We start from the raw sequence: 21,731 nt of genomic DNA, 5'->3' as shown, positions 1-21,731 counted from the left end.
CATCTGTTGGCTGCAACTGCCATATTCAGTAGTTTATAAAAAGAATCGTTTGTTATTTCAAATTGCATGGCCTCACCTGTGCTAGAAAAGAGGGGGAGAAACCTTAACTCACTCAGTACGGCCAGTCCTCTCTTCTCCTCTACACAGACCCCTCGGATGTCCAGTGGGTGTCTGAATGACCCAACCTTTAGCTTCCATCGTCAGAATTGTGGTAATCTTTGATAACATTCACGTCTTCAGTATAAGAGCCTTCCGCTTGCAATATTTTGATGATGGTAATTGGGGTGAAACGCTGTTAATGTCGTCTCTTTCGCCGTTTGTATGGAGAGAGTTAAAGTTCATTGCAGTCAGTTCTTTGAATAAAAGTTGCTAAATTAGATACAAGATGTGATGAAAGAAGTGCTTTGATGGACATATAGATTGATAGGCACCCGTCCGTTCTCTGAGAAAATAAGGGGTTGTGCCCTGGATGGTGATGGATACAGCTGTGGCTGGGCAGGCCAGTATGGGTGTGACAGTCCTTCCCATACTACACAGGTGAAGTCTGATGCTGGTCTGTTTGTCTGGTGGTGCCACAGTAGATCTCAAGTCCATAGCTTTTCCCACCTGTGAAAGAATTACTCATCATTGCTCAGTATCCACAGACTCTCACATTGGTAACCAGAGCATTAGCCTTTAACATCAGTGATCACCATTAAGTTTCTGTCCATACTTACTGCATAAATTGAGTGCTTCTAGTTCTAACAGATTTTAAAGAAATGGAGGGAGATCTGATTTGTGTTTATTATTCACTGTTTTTAATTCGTGCTATCACTGCAGGAAAAAAAGAAACGATCTGCAGAAGAACTGGTGGAGATGCAAGAGATAATCAAGACTACACAGGAGAGGATGGAAGAGGTAGATTAGCACTTGCATTTTTTTTTTTTTTTTTTTTTGTCAGCAGAAGATATGATACTGGCTTGTTCTGATAGCTATCATGTTTTATTATATTGTCCATTTTTCCCCTGGAAGACAGACATGAGATAAATGTTCACTGTTGAGGCAAAACTGAAAATTGACCGGAAATGCAAATTTAAGCAGTGTTTTCCAATCAAGTATGTTGTACTGTAATGTTGACAGTAATTATCACATTGTGTCTCGAGTCATGAATTCAGCCGTAGTCCCATCCTCTGGATGTAAAAACAACAGCAAACAAGCAAACAGAAAACGGCTGGGGGGATGCAGGTATGAGGTAGTATCTGAAAAGCAAAAGCATGAGTCAAAATCTGAAGCATCTTGTTTGGAGTTTTATTATAAATGTGATCTATGCATGTATCTATTTATTTATTCATTCATTTATTTATATATTTATTTGTTCATTTTATTTTGTTCCAGATAAAGGGCAAGATTGGTGAACTGGATGAGAAGATAGCAGAGCTCACCAAAAAGAGAGATGAGGTTTGAATTTTTCCTTTGCAGATGAGGTGGAAATAGACGCTTGACCATTCTTTCATTTTCAAACGCATTTACTACACCAAACCAACAAATAATTTGTGTTGCTTTTACATATATATAAGTTGGAGTTTATTTCTGTTACTGATTTTTACTTTTTGTGCAGGTCTTTATCTCTTTTCATCCATGTGTCTCTTGAGATCTTATTTTTGTCTAAGTATCTTTCTGAAACAAAGTATGCTTCCTCTTTTCATTTAATTACCTGCTTTAACTATGTCTGATACTTTCACATTGCTTGGGTATCATTTCCTCAGAATCAGCAGAAGCAACTTTTTAATAACTTATATGAACAAAAAGAATGCATGCTTCCATCAACAATGTCTTGTCCCTGCTTCATTACACACATTATTGCTGTTTCCAACAGCACTTTTTTGGGGGAGCTGGGGGTGGGGATTCCATAATAACACTAATGGACATATGACAAAATACTGTAAGTCATAGAGACAGAAAAAAGAAACAGAAAAAAAGAAAAGCAACTCACCATGAAAATAAAATATACAAATTCTAACGTTAGATTCCGAGTAAGGAAACTTGTCTGCAAGTACCCAGAATCGGAGAACCTACACCAGCACAAATGACAGACGCAACAGTCAAGTGGTTAAAGTGTTGGACTTTCAGTCTGAGGGTCCTGAGTTTGAATCTCGGTAACGGCGCCTGGTGGGTAAAGGGTGGAGATTTTCTGATCTCTTTGGTCAACATATGTGCAGACCTGCTTGTGCCTGAATCCCCTTCGTGTGTATACGCACACAGAAGATCAAATACACACGTTAAAGATCCTGTAATCCATGTCAGTGTTTGGTGGGTAATGGAAACAAGAACATACCCAGCATGCTCACCCCTGAAAATGGAGTGTGACTGCATACATAGTGGGGTAAATAAGAAACAAAACGGTCATACGCGTAAAATGTCACATGTCTGAGTGTGTTAGTGTGTGTGTTGGTAATCTGATTGAATGACACAGGAAACGAATGAGTGCCCAATGGCAGCTGTCAGTTGGCTCTACCCAGGTAGGCAGCCTGTTGTGCAAGTGAACCCCTGTTTGTAAAGCGCTCAGAGCTTGGTCTCTGACCGAGGATAGGCACTATATATAAGTATCCACACCATCATCAAACACGACCACATCAAAACGTGTGTTATGTACCCAGGAGTCTGGCGGGGTGATGGAGAAACTGGAGGCCACACTGGCTGAGGTGCAGAAGAAAGATGCCACAGCCCAGAGCGCCCTGGACAACTGCAGTGAGGGCCTGAAGGCCGAGGAGAAGAAGAAGAAGGAGCTGATCAAGAACCAAGAAGACGTAAGTTCTGAGCCCTTCAGACCCACATGACAAGGAGTGAGTGAGTGATTGCCAGTCCAGGACCGTCTTTGATGTGGACATATGCACATGCTTACTTACATACAAACTTTCATACTGTTATGCTTTCACACACTCACAAATTTGCAAGTGCTCACATGTTAAGATAGACGGTACCAGCTTTGTTAGCAAGTGCTCACATGTTTAGATAGATGGCACCAAGTTTGTGTGCGTGCACTCATGTATGGACCAGTTCACATCAATGGACAGGCTAAAAAGAAAAGACTACACACTTCTACACACTACATGCTTCTGTGAGCATTTGATGTGTATACATCTGTGCACTTGCATGCATGAATGTACACATATAAGCGTATATATACACACAAATAGAAATGGTATATTCTGATAATACATTCTGTTCTTCATTAAAAAAAAAAAACACAAAAAAAATGGCTCACTAGTTACCTTAGCAGACAGCTGTATGTTTTGTTTTTGTATGTCCGTTTGCTTTGTTTTTTTTTTGTTTTTTTTTTACCATATAGAGAATAATATTTAATTTAAGTATAAGATGGATTTCCTTATGTGCAAAGATTTGAACTGATTTTATTATTTTCCCTGCCCTTTGCACATATAGCAATCCATTCTATTATGCTTCATACTAATACTGAATTGCACTGTAGCATCTGCATGTTGGTTTAGGGGAGTATGTCTTTGTGTATTAGTACTAGTACTGTCAACACGCCAGTTTCCTAAATGTGTCCATGTGTAGTTCTTTCCTCAAGACAATCTCCTAAATATGTCTTTGTGTAGTTCTTTCCTCAAGACAATCTAGATATGTCAGTGTGTAGTTCTTTCCTCAAGACAATCTCCTAGATATGTCTGTGTGTAGTTCTTTTATCATGACAGTCTCCTAAATGTGTCTGTGTAGTTCTTTCATCAGGACAATCTCCTAAAAGTGACTATGTAATTCTGTCATCACTAATGTCACCTAAAATGTGTCTGTGTAGTTCTCTCTTCAGGACAATCTCCTAAAGTGACTATGTAATTCTTTCATCACTGTCACTTAAATGTGTATGTGTATTTTTCTTTCATCACCAGTCTCCTAATTATGTCTGTGTGCAGTTTTTTCAACACGAGTCTCCTAAATATGTCTTTATATAGAGATAGTTCTTTTGTCACGACAGTCCCCTAAATGAGTCTGTGAGTAGTTCTTTTGTCACAACAGTTTTCTAAATGTGTGTGTGTAGTTCTTTCATCATGCCAGTCTCCTAGATTCTCTTTGTGTAGATCTTTCATCAAGACAATCTCCCAAATATGTGTTTGTGTAGTTCTGTCATCGTGTGTAGCTTTAAAAAATTTTTTTTTTTTTTTTTTAATCACAGCAGTCTCTTAAATGTGTCTATGTATTATTCTCTCATCAAGACAATCTACTAAATCTGTCTTTATGTAGTTCTCTCACCACGAAAGTCTCCTAAAATGTGTCTTTGTGTTCTTTCTTCAAAAAAATCTCCTAAGCATGTCTGTGTGGTTCTTTCACCAAGACAGTGCCCTAGATCTGTCTGTGAGTAGTTGTTTTATCACGACCGTCTCCTGTGTCTTTGTATAGTTCTTTCATCATGACAGTCTCCTGAATATGTCTGTGTAGTTCTTTCATCAAAAAAAAATCTATGTGCATCTGTGTAGTTGTTTTATCAAGACAGTCTCCTAAATGTGTCTGTGAGTAGCTGTTTCATCACGCATCTCCTGAATGTGTCTGTGAGTAGCTGTTTCATCACAACAGTCCCCTAAATGTGTCTGTGAGTAGCTGTTTCCTCATGACAGTCCCCTAAATGTGTCTGTGAGTAGCTGTTTCATCACGCGTCTCCAAAATGTGTCTGTGAGTAGCTGTTTCATCACGACAGTCCCCTAAATGTGTCTGTGAGTAGTTGTTTCATCATGACAGTCTCCAAAATGTGTCTGTGAGTAGCTGTTTCATCACGACAGTCTCCTAAATGTGTCTGTGAGTAGCTGTTTCATCACGACAGTCTCCTAAATGTGTCTGTGAGTAGCTGTTTCATCAAAACAGTCCCCTAAATGTGTCTGTGAGTTGTTGTTTCATCACAACAGTCCCCTAAATGTGTCTGTGAGTTGTTGTTTCATCACAACAGTCCCCTAAATGTGTCTGTGAGTTGTTGTTTCATCACAACAGTCCCCTAAATGTATCTGTGAGTAGCTGTTTCATCATGACAGTCTCCTAAATGTGTCTGTGAGTAGCTGTTTCATCACAACAGCCCCCTAAATGTGTCTGTGAGTAGCTGTTTCATCACGACAGTCCCCTAAATGTGTCTGTGAGTAGTTGTTTCATCATGACAGTCTCCTAAATGTGTCTGTGAGTAGCTGTTTCATCACGACAGTCTCCTAAATGTGTCTGTGAGTAGCTGTTTCATCACAACAGTCTCCTAAATGTGTCTGTGAGTAGCTGTTTCATCACGACAGTCTCCTAAATGTGTCTGTGAGTAGCTGTTTCATCATGACAGTCTCCTAAATGTGTCTGTGAGTAGCTGTTTCATCATGACAGTCTCCTAAATGTGTCTGTGAGTAGCTGTTTCATCACCCTCTCTTAAATGTGTCTGTGAGTAGTTGTTTCATCACGACAGTCCCCTAAATGTGTCTGTGAGTAGTTGTTTCATCATGACAGTCTCCTAAATGTGTCTGTGAGTAGCTGTTTCATCACGACAGTCCCCTAAATGTGTCTGTGAGTAGCTGTTTCATCACAACAGTCTCCTAAATGTGTCTGTGAGTAGCTGTTTCATCACGACAGTCTCCTAAATGTGTCTGTGAGTAGCTGTTTCATCACGACAGTCTCCTAAATGTGTCTGTGAGTAGCTGTCTCATCACGACAGTCTCCTAAATGTGTCTGTGAGTAGCTGTTTCATCACACGTCTCTTAAATGTGTCTGTGAGTAGTTGTTTCATCATGACAGTCTCCTAAATGTGTCTGAGTAGCTGTTTCATCACGCGTCTCCTAAATGTGTCTGTGAGTAGCTGTTTCATCATGAGCCTCCTAAATGTGTCTGTGTGAGTAGTTGTGTCATCACAGCAGTCCGCTAAATGTGTCTGTGAGTTGTTGTTTCATCACAACAGTCCCGTAAATGTGTCTGAGTAGCTGTTTCATCATGAGTCTCCTAAATGTGTCTGTGAGTAGCTGTTTCCTCACACCAGTCTCCCCACCTCTCTGTGTGCCCAGAACAAGAAGACAGTGGCAGCTCGCCAGAAGGACCTGGACAAGATGGCCCAGCGCATGCAGGAGGTGAAGGCGGCCAGCGAGAAAGACGCCGGTGATTACGCTGCCGCACAGAAACACTTCCAGGCCGTCAGCTCGGGTCTGTCGGCCAACGACGATGGAGAGGCTGCCACGCTTAATGAGCAGCTGTTGGGTGAGTTGTTGGCAGTTTGTGGTGATGGAGTTTGGTTGTACTGTATTGTGTTACTGTTTTTGTGTGTGTGTTTTTGGCAGTAGATTTCTGTGTGTGATGCCTTCTTTCTCACCATATGCCAAGGTCTTTCCTTTCACATTACATGAACCTTTGTTTTATTTATTTTTTCTTAAAAAAAGTAAATAATGTCCGTAAATTTACACAGAAGTACCAATAATTGATATTGTACCAATAAGTACCAATATCATAAGTACCAATAACATGAGTACCAATAAATTGGTATTGATGAATATGTTGACATGTGTGCTTTTAGTCATGATTTGAACATAAATGATATACAGCTGTGTAATGAGAGCATAAATCATTAATAGAAGGATGTCACAATGATGTTGAAAATATAATGATAAAGGATTATGTTGGGGGGGTGGGGGGGGGTGTATGGGCCATCTCGCTTGGTTACGGCTGTACACAGATACTATTTCAGCATTGCACTCTTATAGGAGAAAGTATTTGTCATTCATGAAATATTGCAAGAGTAAGGAATGTAAATGGATCATTCTCTCACACTGGAATTTAAAACATAATTGTTATTGACTTAATTACCAAGAACACCCCACCCCCACTCCACTCCCCCCAAAAAGTGATTGTGATTGTGAAAGTTGATTGTGAAACAAATGCATCTTGTCTGCAGCAGTCCTTCTCATGCCATAGCACACCCCACACCACCTCACATCACGATACAAACCCCATATCTAAAACAGCATACTCCATGACTGTGTCACCACTAAAATTGTACAGGATTACAAAAAGTTTTAATGAACTCAGTGTGGATGTGTTTGCATTATTCTTTTGTTCACAGTGTTCTTTTGCATGTTCCTCTGAACTGTTCATAACCACCTCATGGTCTGGCATAAATTGGAGTCATTTGAAGTATTAATTTTGTTTCAGCTGCAAAGAACGAAATCAGCACTGCAGAGACCAACACCAAGCAGGCTCAGATGAGGTCAGAGCATTTACTGTGTGAATGGTTATGATAGGAAGACAAATTAAAAAAAAAATGCATGCATGAAAAAATACAAAAAAATTGGTGTAGTGACGCGCTCTCCCTGGGAAGACCAGCCCGAATTTCACACAGAGAAATCTGTTGTGACAAAAAAGAACAATACAATATAGTACATTACAATTATCAATCTGTTTTCAGATGGATGAGAAAGCCCATTTAAAAGATCTGATGAGTCATGATTAGTTAAGCTCTCTGTGGTCACATGCTCATGGGCACATGCTTGGTGAATGGAAGACATCAGCCTCAGTGTTTGTCAAGTAAATTTTGGAGGTAATTCTGAGCAGCTACTGAATTTGTGAATCCTCACTACTAACCCATAGATAGGGAATAGGAAAGTATATACCATTGCTAAAGTTGAGACTAACTGAATTCTCTGCCAACTGGTGTTATTAAGAAGATCTGCCCTCAAAAACCCCTGACTCCATTTGTTTTTGTTTTTTTAGGGTTGCTTGTTTTAGTTAACAAAAGCAGCAGATCTCAACAAACATGTATTTACATTGTGTTGTACATTTTTGCTTTTCACAATTATTTAGCATGTGGATTCTGATAATAATTGGAATACCATCACCTGCATCTATTTAGAAATGACTTGAGTGTGCTTTTTATCTTATACTTGTACTGATAGAAAACATAACCAAAACAGTGTATGGTTTTTAGTGTGTTTTTGTGTTCTTTCTATATGTTCTTAGTATTATGAAAAATGTCATTAACTCACTTCGGACGATGGATGACGCAGGCGATGCAAGTGGACATTTTTGGAGCAAACTAGATCACAACAGCGGCTGTTTACCGCTGCTGAAGTGATTGAAATGCTTGAAACTGAAGGTTTCGACATCGACGAGGATAATGAAGACGTTGAATAAAGTATCTGCAGTGAAGAAAGCTACCAGCAAGAAGGTACTGACAGTGACTCAGCTTCTGAGGGCTGTGAAGAGAGGGAGAACTTCTGAGAGCTGTGAAGAGAGGGAGGGGGGTGGGCGTACACATGTTGTTAGAAGAGGGGTCAGTGGGTCAAGTACAGGGAGTTTCATTCAGTTACTTTGTGTTTTGAATTTTTTGTGATTTTTTTCCTAATCCTAACAAATGGGTTGTCTGCAGGGGAAAGCAAGGGAGAAAACTATTCATCCGGAGTGAGTTAAAGTTAATTTCCAAAAAGGAGATTCTTCTTCTTCTTCTTCCTTGGCTTGGACTTGGTTCAGATGAACAAGTGTGGCCCAGCAGTGGAGCTGGCTGAGCTAACTGGGCATATGATAAGTGGACACATGTTGTTCAGACTGAAGCATGCTGTTTGATATTCATACATGAGTTAAGCTTTGCTGTGTCCACACAAAACAGCAGCCTGTTTTTGGGTTTCACATGTGTTGTTCAGACTGAAGCATGCTGTTTGATATTCATAAATGAGTTAAACTTTGCTGTGTCCACACAAAACAGCAGCCTGACTGTGGGTTTGACATGTGCTTTTCAGACTGAAGCATGCAGAACAGGAGATCAAGAAAAAGCAGGGAGAGGTGAGGAAGACGGATCAGGACTACAAGAAGGACCAGAGCACCTACAATGCCTTGGTGCAAAACCTCAAAAAAATGGAGGTCAGTAACATGCACCACGAAGAAACTTATGTATGCTTTTGTTTTGCATCTGGCTCTTGCGGATAGAGTGATGTTTCCTCCCAAAGAATATGTCAGACCTCAGTTGACAGCAAATTCTAAACATTGAAAACCGTGAAGGCAATTTTACCCCCTATTTCATATAGATATAGATATGTACACATATAGATATATATATATACATATATATAGATATATATAGATATAATTTGGTGTCAAATTGAGTAGTGTGGATGAAAGGCCTAGCTGTATTCAACAACAAAGTTCAATGCTGAAGGTGATGTTACCCCCTTTTTTTATTATTATTATTTTTAATTTGGTCTCATTTATTATGCACAGTGAATAGAAACTTGCCATTTAATATGCACAGTGAATGGAAACTTGCCATTAACGATGCACAGTGAATGGAAACTTGCTGTTCACTATGCTGTGTGAATGGACACTTGCTGTTTACTGTGCACAGTGAATGGAAACTTGCTGTTTACTATGCACAGTGAATGGAAACTTGCTGTTTACTATGCACAGTGAATGGAAACTTGCTGTTTACTATGCACAGTGAATGGAAACTTGCTGTTTACTATGCACAGTGAATGGAAATTAGCCGTTTACTATGCACAGTGAATGGAAACTTGCTGTTTACTATGCACAGTGAATGGAAACTTGCTGTTTACTATGCACAGTGAATGGAAACTTGCCGTTTACTATGCACAGTGAATGGAAACTTGCTGTTTACTATGCACAGTGAATGGAAACTTGCTGTTTACTATGCACAGTGAACGGACCCCTTCTGTTTACTGTGCATAGTAAATGGACATTTGCTGTTTACTATGCACAGTGAATGGACATTTGCCATTTACTGTGCACAGTGAATGGAAACTTGCTGTTTACTATGCACAGTGAATGGAAACTTGCCATTTACTGTGCTCAGTCAATGGAAACTTGCTGTTTACTATGCACAGTGAATGGAAACTTGCGGTTTACTATGCACAGTGAATGGAAACTTGCTGTTTACTATGCACAGTGAATGGAAACTTGCTGTTTACCATGCACAGAGAATGGACATTTGCTGTTTACTATGCACAGTGAATGGAAACTTGCTGTTTACTATGCACAGTGAATGGAAACTTGCTGTTTACTATGCACAGTGAATGGAAATTAGCCGTTTACTATGCTCAGTGAATGGACACTTGTTGTTTACTATGCACAGTGAATGGACTGTTGCTGTTTACTATGCACAGTAAATGGACATTTGCCGTTTACTATGCACAGTAAATGGACACTTGCCGTTTACTATGCACAGTGAATGGACACTTGTTGTTCACTGTGCACCATACTTTCTGTGGCACAGAACGAAATGGCCAAGCTTGGCTACAACGAGGACCGTGACGAAGAGCTGCAGGCTCAGCAGAAACAGCTACAGAAGGAAGTGCGCAGCCTTCAGGACAAGCGAGACACAATGGAGTCAAAGTAAATGGTCTTGGTTTTCAGGTTGTTGTTTTTTTTTTAAATGTATTATGTCAGCTATGTTTTGTTTCCTTATATTTCCAAGATTTTTATTTATTTATTTATTTATTTTTTTTGGTAACATACGAGCATGCACATGATACTTTGACACAGTTATGTCATGTAGAAACTCATGTAAACATACTGATAGGCTTGAAAATTTGGTCCTAATGAAGCAGTTTGTGTTATCTCATTCCTTGAAAGATTCTGAGGATTTTCTTCTTTCTTGCTGGTTGATTTGAACTAGAATTCATTGTGTTTCTTGATATTCATGTTCTTTTACAAAGTGTGGGATGGGTGGGTGGGTGGTATGTGTGTGTGTGGTGGGTAAGGGGTGTGTGTGTGGTGGGTAAGGGGTGTGTGTGTGAAATGTACCCGCTGTGTTGTACTACTTGTATGTATTTAGCTTTATATGTTGCTTTTTTTTTTTTTTTTAATCCTTTGTCCAACCTTTATCATGTTGTATGTGTGAGTTGGGCTTTGCTGTGGGCTGAGATGTTGTGTACAGGGTGAGTGAGGAGCCTGTGGATGCACAGTTTAATTTCCAAAAGGATGAGTAAAGATGTATTGTAGAAGTGTGATCTGAATGTCATGGGTAACGGCCATGATTGCTCCAGGTTCCCCCAGCTGCAGTTTGAGTACTCTGACCCAGAGAAGAACTTTGATCGCCGAAGGGTGCACGGCTTGGTGTGCAAACTGGTGCAGGTCACAGACGCCAAGAATGCCACCGCCTTGGAGGTCACTGCAGGGGGAAAGGTGGGTTGAATGAATGGTGGGCACAATAGCCAAGTGGTTAACGCCAAGTGGTCCAACGCTTTAACCACTTGGCTATTGCGTGCGTTCTGATGACAATGAAAGCAACTTGTTACTGAGGAAGATCAGGATTATATAAATGATATCAATAAAAAATAAATGTTAATAATGTACATTTGTGTCGTGTCCTTTCTTGGAGCTCAGGGTGCTTTACATGAAAGAAAAAGTTACAAATTACTGCCTGCCAGGGTAGAGCCAACTGACAGCTTCCATAGGGCACTTATCAATTGTTTCCTGTTTCATTCAGTCAGGCTTCAGTCACGCACACCTACCCACACACGCACACATGTACACACAGAGAGAGAGACATGTGACCATTTTACTTGTATGACCATTTGTTCTTTTTTTGCCCTGTGATGTAGGCTGCCATACCCCATTTTCAGTGGATGTGCATGCTGGGTATGTTCAAGTTTCCATAACCTGCCGAAACGCCAACATGGATTATAGGTCTGTAAAGTGTATGTTTGGTCTTCTGCATGTGTATACACACAAAAGGTTCATGTATTAACAGGTCTGCACATAGGTTGATCTGGAAATTTGAAAAGATCACCCTTAACCCACCAGGTGCGTCAAAAGCGGGGATGGAGCTCAGGAAACTTGGGCGAGAACCCAGCCCTCTAACCATTTGGCCATGGCACCCATTTAGGCAGCAGCCATGTTGTGTTTTCAGGAGTATATTTCTAACCCCATACAGCCCCCATCTGTTTGATAATTTTTATTGTGCCATTTAGGCAGCCATGCTGTGTTTTCAGGAGTATGTTTCCAATCCACTTCAGCACCTATCTGTATGATAGTTTTTACTGAGCCGGTTATGCAGCCAGACTGCTCTCTACAATCGGCTTTGGATCCACTCTGTTTATGCATGCCCAGATTCAAATACTCCACTGTTGGCAGTCACTCTGTCTCTGGACCTTGCATTTGGAATGAGCTCCCTCCTTTGCTTTATCAGGTCTCCAAACTCAGCTCTTTCAAGTGTGGCCTTAAAACCCACCTCTTCTCAAGATAGCCTCCCTTCCCCGCCTCTTTCTTGTTTTCAGTTTTTCCCCAGTTTAGAGTTATACATGCATGTGACTGACTAGTGTGAAAGTGCTTTGATTTGTGTCTGTAAAAGATTTAGTGTTATATAAATACTAATTATTATTATTATTATTGATATTTTCAATAGATTTGAACCTGTATGTCCAGCTGTACAACGTGGTGGTGGACACGGAGGTGACGGGAAAGAAGCTGCTGCAGAAGGGAGAGCTGAAGCGCCGCTACACCATCATCCCTCTCAACAAGATCTCCGCCAGGGCCATCGACGATGCTGCCATCAAAAGGGCACAGCAGCTTGTAAGTCACTTTGCTTGGCAGGAGTTTTGCTAATTGTTGATTGAGTGATTGATGCAAGTGCTTATTTAGTACCTATCCTCAGTCAAAGACCAAGCTTTGAATTGTCGACTGTGTTTTGAAAGTTATTGGAGGTGTCCTATTGTTGGGGGGGCATATGTGCTTGGAAGTTTGTATGCGTGGGTTCAGAATGGGACAAGTTTTCCGGAAGGAGGGGTCGGGGGAGGAGGTTACTTGTGGAAGGAATGTGCACATGGGAGGGTAAGATGTAGGTGCAAAGAGGCAGGTGAGCATGTGTTTGTGAGTGTGTGTGTGTGTGCGCACAAATGTTAGCGCAGTCCTGTCCTGACTGCATGATCGGTACATAACCAACTACCCAGGGATACAAAATTGATTTGCAGGTGGGGAAAAACAATGTGCAGACAGCCTTGTCTCTGATTGGATACCAGGCTGACCTTGAAGCAGCCATGAAGTTCGTGTTTGGGTCGGCCTTTGTGTGCACAGACATGGACAAAGCTAAGATGGTGACATATGATGAGAAGGTGCAGAAACGCACGGTTACCTTGGACGGCAACTCGTTTGACCCTGCTGGAACGTTGACAGGAGGTAAGGCAGTTGTGATCGGTGAAGAACTTAGTGACTGTGTAGTTGTTTGTATTTGAAGCTGGCTTCACAGTATTTGTTTATATTGTTTGGTTTTTTTTTGTTTTTTTCTTTTCTTTTTAAAATTTTTTTTTTTATTTGTTCATATTGTTTGTTAGATTCTGAAATCAAAGGTCAGGTGTTTATGGGTAGTGTTTTTATTGTTCTTGGAAGCACCTTGAGCAAGGTCTCCTACCAGAGAGCCAGTGTGGCTTCCGGAAAGAACGCGGGACTATCGACATGGTGTTTGCTGCCAGGCAGCTCCAGGAGAAGTGTCAGGAACAGAACGCCGACCTTTACTCCACATATGTCGATCTGACCAAGGCCTTCGATACTGTTAGCAGAGATGGCCTTTGGAGAATCATGGCGAAGTACGGGTGTCCCAGAAAGTTCATCACCATCATACGGCAACTACACGATGGGATGCTGGCCCGAGTCCAAGACAACGGAGAGACTTCAGAACCATTCCCTGCCTCCAACGGAGTCAAGCAAGGGTGTGTTCTTGCCCCCACCCTGTTCAGTCTCATGTTTTCAGCCATATTTCAGAGACGCTGACGTATGCATTGACATCAGGTACCGCACAGATGGCTCACTCTTCAACCTCAGGAGGCTTCAAGTAGAAACCAAGGTGAGGACAGACACCGTCAACGACTTCCTGTCTGCTGATGACTGCACTCTCAATGCTGCCTCCGAAGCTGACATGCAACACAGCGTCGACAAGTTCTCTGCTGCCTGTGACAACTTTGGCCTCACAATCAGCACAAAGAAAACTGAGGTGATGCACCAGCCAGCTCCAGGAAAGCCTTACGTTGAACCAAACATCTTCATCAACGGGCAACGACCTGGGCAGTACACTCTCTCGCACAGTTGTCAGTTGTCATTGACGACGACGTGAATGCCAGACTCGCCAAAGCCAGCGCTGCCTTCGGCAGACTCCATAAGAACGTTTAGAACAGGAGAGGCATCACCCTGGAGACGAAGCTCAAAGTATACAAGGCCGTAGTTCTCACCACACTGCTCTTTGGATGTGAATCATGGACGGTCTACAAACATCACGCCAAAAAGCTGAACCACTTCCACACCACCAGCCTCAGAAAATTTCTCGGCATAAAGTGGCAAGAGAAGATCCCTGACACAGAGGTGCTCACTCGTGCAAACTTGCCCAGCATCTACACCATCTTGATGCAGGCCATGTAGTTCGCATGCCAGACCACCAGCTCCCCAAGAAACTGCTGTACGGCGAACTCCAACATGGCAAGCGCTCCCATGGAGGCCAAAAGAAGCGCTTCAGAGACGCTCTGAAAGCTTCTCTGAAGGCCTTCAACATCAGCCACGACACACGGGAGCTGAATGCAATGGACAGACCAAAGTGGCGTTCAGCTGTCCACAAAGGTGCCAAATCCTGTGAGGCCAACAGAATCGCTGCAGCAGAGCAACGCAGACAGGCCAGGAAAAGCAGTGCCAGCAAGTCCCCGACAGCCGCCACCATCCCCTGTCCACACTGCGTCAGAACCTTCCGGGCGCGGACTGGCCTGACCAGTCATCTGCGCACCCACAGAGCCCAACCCACCCACCCCCAGGATGACTAGATGGTCCTCGTCGATCCCGACGGACGAACCACACGTGTTCATATTTGAAGCTGGCTTCACAGTATTTGTTTATATTGTTTGTTTGTTTTTGTTTTTGTTTTTCTTTTCTTTTCTTTTTTTCTTTAAAAATTTTTTTTTTTATTTGTTCATATTGTTTGCTAGATTCTGAAATCAAAGGTCAGGTGTTTATGGGTAGTTTTTTTTTTTTTTTTTATTGTTCTTGGAAGCAACAGTATCTTTTCTTTCTCTGATGCTGTAGAATACAGATAAAATGTCCATGGTCTGACATGTTATATAGAAGTCTTGCCTGTGAGATTTTAGGAGAAGGGGAGGGAGAGAAGAATGCAGTGTCAAAACAGAATCAAAGGAAAAAGAATCAAAGAGAGAAAGTTAAAAAAAAAGAAAAGGAAGAGGGTGTTCTGAATGGAAAACAGAATTTATGCTGTAATTGATGTCTTACTGAGAGGAAGGCAGGGATGAGAAAGGGAGGGTTTTTTTTTTCTGAAGGGAAGTACAGAGACGGCTAGATGATATTCTTGAAGGAAACCACCCTCTCCACTGCTTTAAAAAAGAAAAGAAAGATTACTGATGCTTCACTTTTAGTGCTGACAATATTCCGTTGTAGCCATGAACCAAGAAGCTAACATGAATTGTGTCTGCAAACAGGGGCACGTGCTCAGACCTCTTCCATTCTGGAAAAGTTGAGTGAACTGAAGGCGGCAGAAGAAACCTTGAATTCCAAACAACAGCAGCTTGCTGCCATTGAGGGTGAATTAGCAGCTCTGCGCAAGGCTTCTGACAAGTAAGTGGTCGTTGAAGCTGAGCTGCTTTCGTTCTGTGTTGGAATAATTTGTTAAAAGGTACTGGCTATTTTTCTTGATAAGAATGTAGTGCTGAAATACAAAGTTGCGCATCCTCACTGTTGTTTCTATATATATGTGTATTCTTTTTTTGTACTGTATTTCTCTGCATTGAGTTCTTGCTGTCCCCTTGGAGAGCACATTGCCATGACCCAGTGCCATCCATGTTTTTGTCTATTTTATCTTTCTGTCTGGAAATGTATATGTTTTACCATTACAGTCCATTTTTCTAGAGAATTTTGCTGGGGTCAACATTTATTGCCATGGGTTATTTCACATGTGCCAAAGCACCTTCTGCACACAAGACCTCGGTTAAAGGTCTCATCAGAAAGACTAGCACCCAGACAGTCATTCAATATCTTGTGGAGGATTAATTAAAATCACAAACGATTCCATGCACATGAACCTGAAAAGAAAAAAGAACAACACATGTAGTCCTTGCTCCTGAATTATGTTCTTTTATTGTACACCTGGTCTTTTCTTCATAAACTGAAAGTTAAAGCATGAATAGAGAGATTCAAAGTTTAAAAAAAAGGATGGCAACAGTGATGATGGGTGAAACAGCCGAGTGGTTGAACTCTCAATCTGAGGGTCCCGTGTTTGAATCCTGGTCATGGCACCTGGTGGGTAAAGGGTGGAGATTTTCCCCGTTCTTCCAGTCTCAGGTCAACAGATGTGCAGACCTGCTAGTGCCTGAATCCCTTTTGTGTATGCACATTCAGGAAATCAAATATGCATGTTAAAGATCCCATAATCCATGTCAGCATTTGGTTGGTTATGGAAACTAGAAGATACCCAGCATGCACGCCCCCTTCCATGGAAATGGAGTATGACTGACATGGCAGGGGTAAAAACAGTCAAGTGTGTAAAAGATCACTTGTGGAAACTGTTTGAGTCGCAACCCACAAAGAAGGAGGCAACAGTGACAGTACTAATGCCTCACCTGTTGTGCCACAGGTATGAGCAGGTGAAGCAGCAGTACGACCTGAAGTGCCAGGAGGCAGAGCTGTTGAAGACTCGCCTGGAGCAGAGCTCCCACCACCAGCAGCTGGAGGAGATCAACTCCCTGCAAAAGTCCATTGGTAAGGATGCCTCCTGTGCAATGTACTTACATCCACGCATAGTTTGTCACTCTTCTGTTGAGTGAAATTCTGTCTTCTTCCCCTTGTGTAAAATTGGGTCTGCTTCCCCTTAGGGTTTCTCTTGTTTGAAATTGGGTCTGCTTCCTCCTGTGTGAAATTGGGTCTTCTTCCCCTGTGTGAAATTGGGTCTGTTTCCCCTTAGGGTTTCTCTGTTTGAAATTCAGTCTGCTTCCCCCTGTGTGAAATTAGGTCTGCTTCTCCCTAGGGTTTCTCTGTGTGAAATTCAGTCTGCTTCCCCCTGTGTGAAATTAGGTCTGCTTCTCCCTAGGGTTTCTCTGTGTGAAATTCGGTCTGCTTCCCCTCCAAGAGTTTCTCTGTGTGAAATTCGGTCTGCTTCCCCTGTGTGAAATTAGGTCTGCTTCCCCCTGTGTGAAATTAATTTCTGCTTCCCCCTGTGTGAAATTAGGTCTGCTTCTCCCTATGGTTTCTCTTTGTGAAATTCGGTCTGTTTCCCCTCCAAGAGTTTCTCTGTGTGAAATTCGGTCTGCTTCCCCCTGTGTGAAATTCGGTCTGCTTCCCCCTTTGTGAAATTCGGTCTGCTTCCCCCTGGGATTTCTCTGTGTGAAATTTGGTCTGCTTGCCCCTAGGATTTCTCTATGAAATTTGGTCTGCTTCTCCGTGTGTGAAATTTCAGTCTGCTTCCCCCCCTAGGGTTTCTCTGTGTGTAATTAGGTCTGCGCCTCCCTAGGGGAGAGCGTATCGCTACAGTGCAGTGTCACCTTTATTTTATTTTTTTTTTTTTACTTTCTTTTTTCCTGTCTGAAAGTGTATTTGTTTTATTAATCAAAGTTGATTTTTCTACAGAATTTTTGCCAGGGACAGTCCTTTTGTTGCTGTGGGTTCTTTTATGTGTTCTAAGTACATGCAGCTCTCAGGGCTTCGGTTTAGTGTCTAAGTAACTCACTCTAACCCAAAAGACTAGCACCCAGGCTACCAGTCAAAGAGAGTCATACTCCTGGTCTGTAAATGGGACACTTGTTTCCTTGCTGTGCCACAGTGCCACTAGGTTACCGCTTGGCCTTAGTGGTAGGTGAGGCTCTAAGCATCATAATTTGATTTGATTTAGGCTACCGCTGTTATTAAAATCAAGACATAAAAGTGAAACTGGTTTGCCTAGTTTAGGTATAATGAAGTATACCACAGCTTTCAGTATTCGATTCTCGCTGCCAAGTTTCTATCTGGAAAGACGCTCTGATATTTAAGACTCGATGCTCTCAGTCACAGGCTTCGGTTGTTGATTGTTCGCTTCAAACTTAGTCAAGGGGCAAAGGTTAGTCATTGTTCTGTTGTGTGGGAAACTGGCTGCCAAGCTTTGTTATGATGTGAAAAATGGTCCTTTTAACATGACCTCTCGATGCCGACTAAAGTTGCATGCGGCAGCAAAAGGGTTGATAAAATTCCATGTCAGATTTCAGTTGGGAACATAAAAATATGTTGTGTGTTGAACAAACTGTCTTACACAGGATAAATCATATTGCATGCTGTGCATTCAACTCTTCCACACTTCTGTTTGGAAAAAAACGTGAACACTTAGAGAAAAAAAAGGACTACGAGTACCATGAAACGATTCATACAGCTTTCAAGCCACTGGTGGTGCTCCCTTTACAACAGGTTTCGAGACTGGTAACAAAGTTGCAAAGTTTCATCAAGTACATGTTTAATGATTGATTTAGGAAAATAATTTCTTGCCATGGCAAGTGAAAATTAAAGACTAGTCAGAACATACAAGATATGGACATAAATTTTGTGCTTTGTTTCATTTAGTTCACATACATTCAGCATTTAATGTAGCAGACAAAAAAGGTACATTTTACCAGACATGTACATGTATAATGCATAATATTATGTGTGTTAAGTATTATAAATAACACTTTGTCGTCTGCTCTGTGTATGAAACCACAGAAACTGATTTGATATGAACTAAAAAGTAAGGCTCGCGCAAGATGAGATTTTGTGGTGGTGGGATAATGGTTTTGAAGGGTGCTAGACTTAGGAGGACAATGTTCATGGCAACAGAAACACAACAGCAACGGCAGACATTCTGTGAGAAGTCAAACAGAAGTGAAGCAACATGTACAGTACTACAGTAAGACTGTTGCCTAATTGTTTCGTATGTACACGCATTAACAGCTATATCATAAATGTTTGTGGCAGATGACCAAAAGACCATCCTGGCAGAGGCCAAGACGGTGCAGGAGAAAGCGGCCAAGAAGGCCAAGGATCTGGAGGAGAAGATGAAGAACGCCAGCGCTGTGCGTGAGCGGGAGCTGAAGGAGGCAGAGAAGGAGATCACTGCCACCAAGAAGAGGATGGAAGCTTCCAGCAAGAAGGCTCGGGATATGGTCCAGGTATGTGTGGAACTGTTTGTGTGTCCATGTGTATGTGCGTCAGTCTGTGTATGTGTCTGTGTGCGTGCATGTCTCTATGTGCATGCATATTTTTGTGTGTGCATGCGTGTGTGTGTGTGTGTGTGTGTGTGTGTGAGATCTTCAGCTTGACGTCTTTTCACAAGAAGTGTTATTACTGGTAGATTGAAAGAAGAGAGGTAGTGGGTGAAAGAGGGAGAATGCTTGTTAATATTAGTGTAGGAAAGTGTTAATGTATGTTTTAGAGGAGATGAAAAAAGTCTGTTCTAAAAAGTTTGAAGAGATGGTGGTGTGTAATAATCGAGGTGTTACAGGAGGGAAATTAGGTGTATGCATATCAACTATATGTGTTTGTATGTCTATGTGTCTCTGTGGGTAGGCAGGCATGTGAGTAGGTATGTGAGTAGATCTGTATGTGTGTAGTCATGCTGGTTGCGTGTATACTCCAAATTCAAACTTTTCTTAGCAATAATCAGTATTTGTGTTTTTCCAGTGGTTCCCTGTATATATATAGGTTTTTTTTTAGCATTGCCCCTTTGACCATGGACTTTGTTTTGCTGTATGTTTTATAAATATATCAACACAAAAAGGTTTACTCACACATATTTTGGAAATTATTTTGTTCTTTTTTAAGGAAAAAAAGACTGATTTGCATGTGAGACCCAACATCTTGCATAACTGCAATCATTTCAAGGATGCCACAGCCATCAGACTTGGAGAAAAAAAACAGCCAACAATGCACAGATGCCATTGCTAATGTGCCCAGCATGTTTTTTTTTGTTTTTTTTGTTTTTTGTTTTTTCGGGGTTCAGGAAGAGGATTCCATCCGCCTGGACCTAGAGGAGCTGGGAAAGGAGGCAGGCAACTACAGCACACAGCTGGAGTCTGTGGAGGAAGCCATACAGAGGGCCAAGGACACTCTCAGTCAGCTTCAGGAGGCTGCCATTCAGAGCAAGGTATTTGTCTGTGTTGGCGGTGGTGGTGGTGGTGGTGGTGGTTATTTGTGTGTGTGTGTGTGTGTGTGTGTGTTGCATTGTGTTGTTGTAGTGTTTGTGTTAGTGTGTGTCTGTGTGTAAATGTGTGTGTGTGTGTACTTGGTGTGGGTTGCATTTTGTCAAGGCAGTGTGTGTATTATTAGTATGTGTGTGTTTATTTGCGTGTTTGTGTGTGTGTGTGTTGCATTGTGTCATTGTAGTGAGTGTATTAGTATGTGTTTGTGTGTATGTACTGAGTTTGTATGAGTGTGTCGATTGTCTGTCTTTGGCTTGTGCGTCAAAGGCCTTTATCATACGTTTCTCTCATGTGACTGTTTTGATTCAGGTGTTGATATTTGAATCTGTTCTCTCAGTTTTAAATATCATGTGAATGTTTTGATTTAGGTGTCGATATTTGAAAAAAAAGAATCTGTTCTCTCAGTAATGGCGTTTTTTTTTCTGTTTCAAAACAAAAGAGGCTTCAAACCTAATCCACAGATAAATTTCATCAACTGTAACACTGTTTCTTTTCCAAGGTTTTGGTTGAATTAATAAGTGTGTTATCAACAACTTCTTTGATCTGTGAAAGTTGCATGATCATTTCTGCTACATATCTTTGTCTCAGCTTTGTATAGTCTATATAGGTTAATGATTTTAAAGAAATAGGATAAAAACAATAACAACAACCAAAAAAAACCCCTGCAGCACTGTTGATATTAATTCTAATTTCAAATACTATGCCATTACCCACTGGGGCAGACTCCAGCAGGGGTTTGATTCCTGTCTCATGGAAACGACTACCATACCCATGCATAGAGATCAAAAGTAGGTGCAGCTTGTGACCTCCCTTAGTAAGCATATTGCCTCCCTTCTGTGTGCCGATGCAGCGCCCTCTCTTTTCCTATGGACAAAAGAAGAAGATATGCAAAAGAAGAGCATTTCCGTGTTGCCCAGGACGAAGGATAAGTTTCAGTTTCAGTTGCTCAAGGAGGCGTCACTGCGTTCGGACAAACCATATACGCTACACCACATCTGCCAAGCAGATGCCTGACCAGCAGCGTAACCCAACGCGCTTAGTCAGGCCTTGAGAAAAAAAACAAACAAACAAAAAAAAACAAAAAAAAAAAAAAACAAAACAAAAAAAACAACAAAAAAAAAACCGGGGGAATAAATAATAGATAAGCTTACATAAATAAATAAATAAATGAATAATAATTATAATATAGAAAAAGGTAGTAGTAATAATAATAGTAATACTAAAATGATAAAAAAAAAGACAAAAAAAAAAAGACAACAATGGTGATAAATAAGCGAATAAATGTAAAACATGAAGACACACATTCACACACACACCCACACATGCACAACAGAAATGCACCAAACATGCAGTTTCACAGATATGAAAGCACAGTCAAATACATATAAACGTACATGAGCTCCAACACACACACACACACACACACACATTACCTTGCACCTCCTCTACCCCCCTCCTCCACACACTCATTTCTAGTCTACGTATCGCAGCTTCCACGGCACACACACACACACACAAACACACACTCACAGAGATGAACACTTACTTGTACAAGCACACACACATACGCCCATATCTCCCACCCCCAACCCCACACACATATATACA

General features: G+C 41.4%; 1 protein-coding gene across 1 annotated transcript in view; it reads left to right on the top strand.

Moving 5' to 3' along the window:
* LOC143280587 (structural maintenance of chromosomes protein 2-like) overlaps positions 1–21,731 on the top strand; it is a 47,294-nt gene that overhangs the window by 4,587 nt on the left and 20,976 nt on the right. Inside the window, exons 6-19 of the mRNA XM_076585298.1 lie at positions 820–897; positions 1,375–1,437; positions 2,637–2,786; positions 6,012–6,201; positions 7,150–7,204; positions 8,730–8,850; positions 10,217–10,335; positions 10,989–11,127; positions 12,370–12,516; positions 12,915–13,119; positions 15,411–15,546; positions 16,562–16,686; positions 18,901–19,094; positions 19,925–20,068. Of these exons, the coding sequence (XP_076441413.1) occupies positions 820–897; positions 1,375–1,437; positions 2,637–2,786; positions 6,012–6,201; positions 7,150–7,204; positions 8,730–8,850; positions 10,217–10,335; positions 10,989–11,127; positions 12,370–12,516; positions 12,915–13,119; positions 15,411–15,546; positions 16,562–16,686; positions 18,901–19,094; positions 19,925–20,068 (1,866 nt within the window). The remainder of the gene's footprint in view (positions 1–819; positions 898–1,374; positions 1,438–2,636; positions 2,787–6,011; positions 6,202–7,149; positions 7,205–8,729; positions 8,851–10,216; positions 10,336–10,988; positions 11,128–12,369; positions 12,517–12,914; positions 13,120–15,410; positions 15,547–16,561; positions 16,687–18,900; positions 19,095–19,924; positions 20,069–21,731) is intronic.

Source organism: Babylonia areolata, chromosome 3 (genome assembly GCF_041734735.1).
Source record: "Babylonia areolata isolate BAREFJ2019XMU chromosome 3, ASM4173473v1, whole genome shotgun sequence".
Lineage (NCBI taxonomy): Eukaryota > Metazoa > Mollusca > Gastropoda > Neogastropoda > Buccinidae > Babylonia > Babylonia areolata.
The sequence above is the reverse complement of the archived record's forward strand: the minus strand, read 5'-3'. Positions and strand labels throughout refer to the sequence as shown.